This window comes from Passer montanus, unplaced genomic scaffold (genome assembly GCF_014805655.1).
Source record: "Passer montanus isolate IOZ18808 unplaced genomic scaffold, ASM1480565v1 scaffold219, whole genome shotgun sequence".
Lineage (NCBI taxonomy): Eukaryota > Metazoa > Chordata > Aves > Passeriformes > Passeridae > Passer > Passer montanus.
The window spans coordinates 126,955-139,150 of NW_024366803.1; the positions used below are offsets into that span (position 1 = coordinate 126,955).

Genomic DNA, 12,196 nt, shown 5'->3' on the forward strand with positions numbered 1-12,196 from the left:
TTATGTATTGTGATGTGTTTCCCAAATATTCCATGAAATTGGATACATTATTCTTTGTTGCTTTGCATAGGGAGGATAAAGTGAAATAGCTAAAATTCATCTTAAAGCCAAAGATGTGGTCAAACAAATTATTTACAGCAGTGGTGAACTGTTGAGTGCTCATTTCATAGCTTATTGTCAGCAGAAAAGTTTCATTTATCACAACATCTGTTGCATGTCACAAATTAAATATTTTGTACTTTAAAAAGATCAGAGACTCATTATTATTAACCAGTTACCTGCCATTTTTATTCAAATAAAAATTTGTTTTAAAGTTTTAGAGGAATATGAGAGGTGCTGGATGTCTTTTAAGGCATCTAAGAGTCTCAAATCACTAGAAATGAAATTGGAATAAACTGTAAAGTAAAAAAAAAAACCATTATAATACTGTTTCTGAGTAAAAAGAAGAAACTCTTTAACCATGTGAAAAAAACAGTTAAGTGTCATGAGGGATGATTAAAAACATATTTTTACAAAGAAGACAGTATGGACTTAACTGAAATTCCTTCAGTTTTGTTTTTAAAGAGATTCATCTTGGCTCGTCTTTCTGTAGCTCTTGGATTTGGGTGAAGGTACATCAACACTGAATTCAACACTGAATTTAAGAGATTTTTTGAGAGAAGATTTTTACAAGCAATCTAAGCTCATGCTGTGAAGCAAATAGCATGAAGCAGGCCATTGTTAGATCCTGTTATCACAATCCTTTTTAAAATTACGTTATTCATGGCAAAACAAATGTTAATTTCCTGAAAAATCTGTAACTATAAAACATTAAGCATCTTCTCAGACATTCAGAAAAATGACTTTATGACCACATTTTATATGTGCATTCATAGACTGGTCTTAGATTGTATTGGTTTCAGAGACAACATAGTTTTATGTTTCTTTCCTATTTTGATTTGTAATTGCTTTGAATAGGTACATATTTTAAATACTGATACTTGAAATGTTACTGACTTTGAGACACAAATGAATAGACAGTGAATTAGACGAGGTATAAGCATGCAAGCTCAGTTACAGTTAACAAACTAAAAACTGGTACTACCTGCCTTTATGGTTTGTTGAAAATGCTTGATGTAATGGGGGTGGTCAGAGGATAGCACCATGAAGGATGCCTATGAATCCCATGGTTTGCTACAATTTAAAAAATCCTATATGATTAATCCCATGACTATTTTCACTCAAACTTCGCAATGCAGTTCTGGTTCTGGACTCTCTCCAGCTAGTGAATTTGTCCCCCACACTTCTCCTACATCAAGTGGAGGGCTCCCAGGACAGAAGCCATACCCTTGGCATCTGCTGCTGTACCTTACATTGCCTGCTTTGGGCCATATCCTAATGTTATCACCCCTTAGGGATGCTACCATTCCTGACAGGATTATCTCCTGTAGATGAACCTAACAGGTTGATTTATGACCTTGGGTCCCTAGAAATCATTCTCTTTATGATGGGTTTCATACTAGCTATTTGGGACTACCTATTGAAGTGCTGTAGTCTATTTCTTAATTTTAAAACAGTGTCTTTTAAAATCAGTGCCTTTCTAGGGTAAAAGGCACATGCTCCTTTCAGCTCAAGCTGTTTCCTGTTGTTCCAGGAACACTTGCAGCTGGTGTTCATGCTCTTGTATGTGTTGCTGTTTGGAACACTGAAAATGTGCTGTGACAGTGAAACCTGAGGTGGTTGACTGTAGCTTGTCATCTTAGAAGGCAGGATAGGAACGATCCAGGAACTGAATTTCCCCAGATTTTTATATAAAATTGTCACTAAATTTCTGTTTGCTCAACAAATTAACACATTGGTTATTTTTTAGAACCTTCTTCTAAAAGAAGACATAGAAGCTTAAGTAGGTGGAGAGTTTTGAAATTTTTTTTTGTCTTCATAGAATAAAGGAAAAAACCCCATTTCACTGTTTCTTTTTTTTTTTTCCCAGAAGATTGGTAGGCTTGGTGACTTTTGATTAAGAGACTGTTTATGCGCCTTTACGTTAATTCAGAATATCTTTTTATTACTGATTTTAGGCAAGTAGGAAATTGATCAAGATCTATCTACAGTAAATGGTAAATAAAGGTAAGCATCAAGAGTAACATGCTGGAATCTCAAGTTATTTGAATTACATCTGTGCCATCTCCATCCTTTTAAATAAAAGTCTGTGGCACTCTTTGATTTAATGGTGGAAAGAAGGCTTAGGTGCAGAAAGCAAATACAGCTTTCCAGCTTAGAGCATAGGGGAACAGTACAGAAATGTGCAAGAAGTCACATCATAGAGTCCATGCTTGAAGCATACCTCATTGCTGAAGACATGTATGTATGCTGTTCTTTTCTGATTTTGAGATGCACTGTGTTCACAACCATCATGCCAGAAAACCACATAATCCACTGGACTGCAGCTGGTTTGGCAGAGAATAACTGTAAAACTGAAACTGTTTTCCCTCTTGGAATCAGAAACTATCAGGAGGAAAAGCAACTGCTGCTTAGATCCTTCTTCTTTTTTTTTTTTTTTTTTTTTTTTTTTTTTTTTTTTTTTTTTTTTTAAATGAGCAGCCTACATAAACTTGTTGGTATCTCGCATAACTCTACAGGCTGGAAATCTTTTTGTTAATGGATCTCCTTGCTAAATTATAGTCTTGCAGCTCTTGAAAATTGTTGGAAATCAATCCGAACAAAAGATTTCCTAAACTCCTTTTCATCAGCATTTGATGTTTCTTCATTAAGATTTACTTTTTAATAATTTGACAAATTTCCATCCTTTCTCTGGAAATTTCCATTTCCATTCTCCATCCTTTTTTTCATTGAAATTAAATGTTTGATAGATTATTGGTGTGATCCTTGCAGAATTGAATTATGACAAACAAATCTGTGTGGAACAGAAATATAAATATGCAATCAGTCAAACAGGAAAAAATTTTGCAACACATTACATATGCACTACAAAAATCTTTTGTGTTTCAAATATTTGTCTGCAAGTATAATTAATTCATAATCCTTCAAGATACTAAAAATATTTATGTGGGTTTTTAAAAAATTATTATTATATCCTTCCTAATATTGCTGTTGCAATTTAAAGCGTGAAGTAAATTTTTACCATATGGTCTAGAAGGCTGTAAAGCTTTAAGTCAGGTTGTTGATTACCATCAAGTGGGTTACAATCTTGTCAGCAAAGTATTTACTGAAGTTTAAAATCTTGTGTATTTTAACACAAAAGTAACATAAATCCTGGATTGGGTCTTTTGGCCTGCAAACATCTTCATCTCAAATCCCACTGCATTGTTGGCAGTCTCCAGAGGACTTCAACTATCCAAATTAACCTCACACTGCTAACAAGTGTGCAAACCCACCATGTAACAGTTAGGGTAAAGCAAAACGGTTCTTTCCCTCTTAAAATGGTTCCATGCTTACAGCCTGCACAATGGAAATGCATCTCTATGCCTAAGTTCTTCTGCCCAATGACTCACCATGGTGGGTTTATGAGCCACTGATGTCTCCAATGAAGTAGCTGAGACAAACATTCATTTCTGATGAACTTTTCATGAAAGGTAGAAACCATCATGACTAAGAATTGAATGCTGATGAGGTCTTAAACATCAAGCAATTAATTTCACTGAAGCTACTCTGCTGTTGCCCATTTACTTTTGTGGCTTCTTTTTTTTTAATCTCAAAGTAAGGCCATAGGGTAACTCACCTGAAGCTTTATAAAATGCTTTTAATTGGTCATAAGTCAGCTGTCTGGAGGCATTGTTTACTTCATTGGATTTTTATGAAAGCATAATCAATTTTTTTGTTGGAACAGATGAAATAGATTCATTCTATATGATACTTAATTTTTAGTTGGAATTCTTTATAGAAGGGTACAAATTCGTTTTCTTAATCTTGGTGAGGCTGGGATTAGGGGGGAGAAGTTCATATAGCCTAAAATGTCAGCAGAAAAAAGTAAACTGTGCATAATTTTTTCACAGATCATTTGGGAAGGTGAGTATTGGACATTATTTGGTGCTAATGACAGAATTAATCTGTGCCTTTGTGTTGCCTTTAAAATGTTTCTGCTTGCCTATACAAGTTTTCTCTGTTACATAGTGTTACCCCGTGGTAGCCCTGGTTCCTCTTTTTCCTATCTTGGGACTTTTTGGGGTGAACAAGTACCCTTTCTTCACCTGAGCGTTCATCTTGGAACCTAATCCTGTTAGCATCTAAACTATAAATTAGCTTTTGCACCCCCTTAGCATTCCGCTTACAGAATGTGTTCACTTCTGTCACACTGGTAATCCTGCTGTCTCTGTCTGATACTAGAAGAAGATTTCTTCACCCAGAGAGAAGATGGTCAGGTACTGGAAAAGCTCCCCAGGGCAGTGATCACAGCATCAAGCCTGACAGAGTTCGAGAAGTGTTCAAACATTTGGGCACATGGTGTGACTCTTGGGTTTTCCTGTGCAGGGCCAGGAGTTGGGCTTTGATGATCCCTGTGGATGTCTTCCAACTAAAGATATTCTATGATTTTGTGATTTTCCTCAGGTTTCACTTAATAAGGTAAAGACATGAAACCTTCCTGATAAAATACAGTTAAGAACTGGACTGTTGCTTTTCCTGAGTGATGCTCATCAGAAAGTCAATCCCTAATTTGTACATGCTGGAAAAGCTTGGGCTTCCCATTGGAATGAGAATCACTACTGCCTGTGCTTGTAGAAATGATAATAATAATGTCATGCTGATTGATGGAGATTTTTGGTTGCAGTCAAACTATTGGGAAGGAACATCTCCTCTTCCCTTAATTTTTGACTATCCTAATAAAAAAAAAGTCCCTCTCCAGTTTTGCTAATGATCACAGACAGGTAAACCTGTCCTTCAAAGTTGCAGAATGCTGGCAAAGCTATCCCTTGCTACAGTTTTGCATCCCTATGGTTGGAATTTTTTATTTTTCTTAAATATAGTTTTTAGCTGTGATTGGTTGCATGTGGAAAACTGAAAATGTCAGAAAGTTGTGAACTCTGGCACTGCTAGTCTGAAAAGTCTGAAACTATTCATTCTCTTTTATCTCACAGCAGAAGTTCTAGGGGTTCCTATGTCTTCAGTTACAAGATTTCTCTTTCTTTTCTTTTATTTGGCAGTGAAGGAAAAATAATGCCCAGGCACCTGTCACATCATTTAATTCTTCTGTCTTCTAAAAGACTAATTCATTTTTTCACCTTTCCACATAACAATACTAGATTTGGTTGGGATGGGCTCATTTTTTCACATCTTTCTAGGACCAAAGCAGGGATACTATGTTTGGTGAGGAAATTACACTTGAAATTGACTTTTGCAGCCAGTGGAAACTTGAACAATATCAGTATCAAAGGACTGATAAGAGAAAGGCCAGCCAGAAAGTAAATTACAGCTTTGAATAATTGCTGTTTAAAAATACTGAATAGTTAGCATTCATTATTATTACAAGTTATTTTCAGCTATGAGCCACAATTGCTTGAATAAATTAATGTAGTACTACTTATAAATTGTTTCTATAAACAGCCTTAAAGTTTTGGGTCCTCATTGCAATCTTCTTAAATACAAGCAGAGTGAAATTCACCAGATTTTTTAATATTTCTATGCTACATACAGCTCTGTCTTTTTGTCTGTATACTAGTAAGACTGAAGATTATTACTTCTGAAATGCAGTTGTAAAGATCAAAATTGAGTACAAGGTTAGTAAAGCAATTTCAAAACCATCTGATGGACCTACAATAGCCAGAGAAAAAAGGGATTTGAAGATTATAAAACAGATAGTATAATATACTCTCTCTTAAACTATCTTTGCTCACACATGCAGTTTTCTTCCTGCCTGCCTCCCACCCTCCAAAACTTCTTTATCCCTTGATAAAGGGTATGTTGTTGAGTCCTGAAGTTGAAGATCTTTTTTAACTCCACTAAAACATGTATCTGTGTTTGAGACTACTCTGAGGCTTATTTCTTTCAGAACTTCAGTCAACTCTAAGGCACAAGAGGAGCACTTGGACTAAATAATATACAATTTAAAAGTGCTTTAGTTGAAATAATTTATTGAAAAATATTTGAGACCTGGGTTTTTGATACAAAGATAAAATGAGATCTAATATACATAGGCTGGAATTTAACCAGTGACAAATCTAAACCTATTCCTATCAAATTAATTCTTTGCATGAATACACATCATTCTTGAGAGCTAGTCTGGGAAAACATTTTTTGGTCTGATTTTTATTCATTCGTCACTTATGGAAAAAGAACTCATTACATGCTTTACAAAGCAAAGTTTGAGTTCACCTTCTTGACAAGCAGGTTGTACAAAGCAGTACTTTTTTCTTCTTGTCCTTCAGCTCCAAGAAACACCAGCTCAAATTTAGAAAAGAAAAAGATTATATTTTGAGGCTGAACACCTCTTTTGTGGTGTAGGTCAGTTAACAAATAGGAAGTATCACTTCTAAGTACTGGAGAGATTTACAAATACTGTTTCCTTCTAGCTACTGAAATGGATGTTCTATATTTCAGATGACTTAGAAAAATCTTGTTGTTGGCAGACACTAAAGAAGTACTTAATGCAACAGTGCTTCTAAGAAATATATAAAGGAAAACTGAAGCTGTAATTTATAACAAAGTCTGTGCTCCAGACCTCAAAAATAATTCAGAAAGAAATGTGTGCTCTGATTCAGAGTATGGATATGTAACTCTTCAGGATTCAGAGATTAATGGTAAATAAAAGGACCAGTTGACTTAATACCACCTTTTCCAGTGTTTTATTAATAATACTCCTGCTACAGACATGCATTAGAACTCATAATGATGCTCACCAGATGTCTTTTTGCTGGTCAGAAAAGTAAATGCTAACTCCTTTTTTTCAATAAAAGCAACATGTAAAATAAAACAGACACAAAAAGCACAGAAGAAAAATTGCATAGTAGGGGGTGGGGGAGAAAGCAATTAACTTGAAAAATGTAGAACTGAAAATTAGAACATAGTTTGGCTAAGTTTTCCACTTGGTAACTGTAATTAAAGAGTACTGCTTGTCTTATTGAAGCAATAAAACAAAATATTGTCTGCTTAGCAAATGACCTTTAACTTGCAAAAATATGCAGTTCTGAATGCAAATGAAATAATAGCTTGAAAGGAATTAAATTTATTTCCAATTTCTACATTATGCATGTACCCTTCTGCATTCTTGAGTCTTTGGACCACTTCGAAGTGCACTGACGAGACATTTGTTCAGAATACTCACTGCACTACCTTGTACACAATGTGTTGTAACATAATTCAACAATTCAAATTCTGACCTTGCAGGGTAAGGTCAGGACAGGCTGTAGATTTCCTGATTTGTGTGGATCCATTTGTGTGTGTATTTTTACTTACCTATAGACATGGTATTAAGGAACTCCTAACAAACATTTCTGCTCTGAAGCTGAAGAAGCAGCTGTAGGATCTCAAGCTGCCCTGGCCTTGGTTTATAGTATTGCTTCTTTTTAAGCCAAGTTTGGCAAAAATAGTGGTATGATTAGTAGTACTTTCATAACGTTTATAAAAAATTGTGAGGAAGGATATTTTTCTGCACATTCTGAACTGACACATCAGGATCTACTTTAGAGCCAATACTAGACAAACACTCTCAAGAAGCTAGTTCAATTGCTGTGTGTGGATTTAACTCCAGACTTTTAGACAAGGAGCTTGATTGTGACAGGAATGAGGCCTGGCTTCAGGTAATATAGGAGAATGTCATGACCATGCTGAAACATACACATTTGATGTAGATGAGTTTTTCCACCCAGAAAGACTGGACGGAGCAAACCAAAACCTTGGTTTTAAGCCCTGTTTTTTTGCTTCCTGGGCTGTTACATCCCAGAGTCCTTTAATGCTCATGAGTTTATGGAGATCCTACAATGTATATTAAGACAGTATGAGGCATATACTCATAGTAATGTGGCCTCACATCTGATTGTAAACATCTGACCGAACCTGTGCAGTAATGTGCAGTCCTTCTGCCACAAGAGCCCTTACTCAATATGTCACTAGATGTCTTTTTTGAGTGTTTGTTGTCAAATTTTGAGTCTATGTAACTTAATACTAATATATTCATATTATGATAGATATATTTGACGTATATTGTTGCATTGTCATTATTTTTGCTCAAATTATTTGCATATAAAATTCCAGTGTAGAATTGAGTTGGAACTTCCAAGAGCAATTAAATGTGACTGCTTGTTTGGAGTTGGAAGTAATACAGTAGAAATTCTTTTGGCTAAGAATAGAACCAAATTTGATCAAGATAAGTGCATATTTCTTTTTAGCTATCAGGCTAGCAGTAGAGTGAGACATCATCAGTAAGTATTGCTGGCAACAAGTTAGAAATTGAAAACTTGTATTTCCAAAAATACTGCATAGAATTTCTTTCAAATATTTCAATGCAAAAGTTTCATCCTTTTGTATTTTGAAGTTTTATTTTGTTTTATTGTTATTTGGGTTTATATTTTCAGATTGCATACATGGTCAGTTTTAAGTATTGTAGAGCTACATAGTGTGGTCTGAGTGTATGTTTATCATTAATCTTAAAAATTATTGAATATGCTGCATTATGTTGCTTCTGAAGACTTAAATAGTATCTGGATTTTGTGTTTTTTAAAGGTACACAACTGCAATGAAATCGCCATGTGTATGTTGAAATGAATGAAACTACTACTTGTGTTATCTTTAATCTGCATTGTCAGTGGTATCTAAATTGTGTTCTATTTATGCAAAGAGTGTTCATATAATGAATAGTCATGGTGCACATTATTAGTCTACATTCTATTAGTCTGATAGTCTACACGGGTATTTCCAGCTCTTTTCTTAAATGTGAGAGATTACTTAATTGTTCAATAGAGAACTGATAACTGTTCTGTACTGATAACAGAGGTCAGGTGGAATCGCATTAGATTTCTCTCTTCTGTTCTTTGATTCATTAATGGGTAAAATGAGTTGCCCTGAAATATTTTTTTATTGCCTCTGCTCCCAATTAGAAATATTTTTGTACTCTTTCTTCAGTGCATTACTCAAAAGAAACTGAATTTTAGTGGAGACTTGGGGAGCTTACCACTTGTGGTCATGGTAATATATTGGGGGGCAGAAGTGGGAGTTAGTATTTCATATGGACCAGTAGCTATATGGAGAAGTAATTTAAATTCATATACTGATTTTGAAAATTATTAGTTTTTTTAAATCATTGTATAAAATTCAGTTTCCTTTTCCTACAAAATCAAAATGTTTGTGTATATATATATTTGTGCATGTTTATGTAGCTACGAGTAATTCTTAACTAAGATGATCAAAACCTCTTCTTGCATATGTTTTTTAATGACCATTTTCTATGTAGTTATGTATTTCTCTGATACTGCTAAAATTGATGTTCTGTCCTGCTTTTGTGCATAATGGAGGCTTTCATGGTCAGTGGTAGTGAACTTCCTCCTCTTCTCACCTCTGTAATAATAATTCTTCCCAAGCTTATTTTAAGTCCGTATGGGGCAAACATTCCTGCTTCTTGCATAAGCTATGGGAAGTATGGCAGGAGAAGGGAGGACGGCTGTTTAAGGTGTCTCAGAATTGCTGATTTGAATATTGCTGTATTCTTTGAGTATGTTGTGCTTGTGGTATTACTTGGACAACTTTTATTCACTATAAAATACTGAAGAGTTGAAAGAATGTTTATTTAACCTTGACATAAAATACTGAAGTTGTGCCAAAACCCCCCAAAAATACAGTATCAAAATAAAAACAAAATCAATAAAATTATATTTCTTGTTTCTGAAGCCTCCCAGCCAGTTTCTACCTTTATTTTGGAAGAAACTGGAATTTTAAATTGCAGGTTTTCTTTGTTGTGGGTAAGCTTCCATTTCCTTTCCATCTGATGAAAACTTAGTAGACCAATACTGACCTTATTTCTGTGGCATCTCAGGCTGGAAATCCTTTGCATTTTGCTTTTACTAAAAAAAAGCTTATATTCCTGTCTTCTGCTCTATCTTATTCTTTGACATAAAACTTGATTGAAGGGTTTTCCTTCCTTCCATATCCTCAGAGTTTAGTATTTCTAGTATATGTGCTAATTAGTACAATCTTTTCCCCAGGTGATATTATAGTTATGAAGTAGTTTGCACCTTTTAACATAACATTTTCTAATTTAAGGGGTTTTTTTTCAAAGGGATTTTTTTCATATTTTTTATGTTTTCTTGTTTCTTTCATGTCCCTAGCCAACAAGGACACTAGTTATGACAAGTATGTCCTCTGAGTAAGTATTAACCATTTTGACTCTTTATTCAGCCTACCATTTAAATTTGAATATTGATATATTTTTTATGCTTATAGAAAATTAAATTTATCTTTGGGCTCTGCACTTTATTTCTTTCTGTATTCTTGCTAGAAAGATTTTTGTACATGTATATTTTGTTGTTATTTCTAAAAACCATATATATATGGTTTTTTGCTCTGGTAGAGACTGAAGTAGTTCCATAGGTGAGTTTAACAGGGCTTCAGAGTAATAAAACTAAAATCTCCAGCAAGTTTTGAATTTATCTGAAAGAAATGTACATAATAGTTGTATGTAGTAAATGGTTCAGCCCAACACGGCCTTTTCGGCATACATTTTAATTATTTCTATTTAAAAAGTCATAATCTGAAACATCAGTTTAAAATGTTTTATTTCATATGAATAGTTGCAGAATAAATATCAGCTGTAGGCTTTCTAGTGACTTAGTTTCAAAACATTAGAAGCAGCTGCCACTGCATATTTTGGGGGAGAGTTAATAATTTTCTGGCATGTTCTTATCATTCTCTTAAAAGTCTTAAAGCATAAGGAACATCCAACAAAAACATGATTCCATATTTTATACTACACTTGCTTACAGTTTTTGAATTCTTTTTCAAAACTCAAGATATTTATACTACCCAAAAATCTGTTTCAGGTTTGCTGTAACTAAATGTTGACAGTTACATAGAAATAAATACTCAGAAACAGCACTTAGTGGCTATGCTTTCAGAAGTTTTTTTTAAGAGGTTATCAATAGCTATTAACATGTGTACTTGTATATGTCAGAAACGTAACATAGAATTAATATTTTTCTTCTATTTAATGTGACTGGATGCTAGTAACACCAGGACTGTAAAATGAACCTCACAAGTCATGCAATGCAGAATCACCGTGTATCATCACTACAGTGCAAATAGTAGGGGAAAACAGAGGCTGTGGTCTGCCTGAAAGAGGAGAACAAATCCTGGCTGAGCTGGGGAAATTTACTTTTTTTTTAAACAGGTCATTAATATATTATTTCTTTCATGTTCCTATAAATTGACTTTTCCCACCACTCATTTACTACTTCCTTAAATTAAATTGTCTGGGCATAAAAATTGCTTTTCTTCAAAACCTTTTCATCATGATTGCTTTTGGCTGACTACAATTGTAGGCATTCATCAGCTTGTAAGTGGATGAAGGGAAAAGGATTGCTTCTGACACAACCAAAGAACAGAAAACAGTCCTCCAAAACACAGCCCAGTGGTCAAAAGCCAATTCTACTACCCAGTAGCTACAGCCTCAAAAGTGGATCCTTAGAATTTACATTTTAAGATGCATGAGTTCAATGGTTTCATGGCATAATAAATGCTGCTCACTGATTCACAACCATACAGCTATCTAATTTTCTGATTTAAAAATTCAGTGAAATTTTGCTCTAAATTTTCATCCACCAGTTTTTGCAGCTGTCTCAAGTATAAACTGGTGAGTTTTCTCTGCAGTTTGTAAGACGTCTTCAATTCAAGACTTGTAAAACAGAAATTTTTCTTCTCCTTGTGAGAAATTTTGTGCAGACATAGGAAGAATTTAGAAAAGGTTCAGGTAAAGCATGGAGCATGCAGTCTGAGCAGGGCCAGCCCCTATGGGTTGCAATGTTGCAAAAACATTACCTGTAGGCTGTATCAAGCTAAAGCTCACAAAATGAAAAGGAAATACTAAGAATTCTAATAACAACCAAAGCTATATAGCCAAAGCCAGAATTCGTACCAGAGAGAGGGTTAGTCATAGGATTTTTTGAAGGATCTCAACATACAATATCACCTTTTGATTTAATTGTGACATTCATTTGCTGCACTGTTTTCACTATTCTTTTTTTTGTTTGTTTGTTTTAAGCTTCTTGAAAAATATTTG

General features: G+C 34.5%; 1 protein-coding gene across 2 annotated transcripts in view; it reads left to right on the plus strand.

Annotated features, from left to right (window-relative positions):
• The window catches only part of MCPH1 (microcephalin 1), a 122,514-nt gene that overhangs the window by 23,721 nt on the left and 86,597 nt on the right, over positions 1–12,196 (plus strand). For both annotated transcript variants that reach the window (XM_039709596.1, XM_039709597.1), the window contains exon 10: positions 10,251–10,288. In XM_039709596.1, the coding sequence (XP_039565530.1) occupies positions 10,251–10,288 (38 nt within the window). The remainder of the gene's footprint in view (positions 1–10,250; positions 10,289–12,196) is intronic.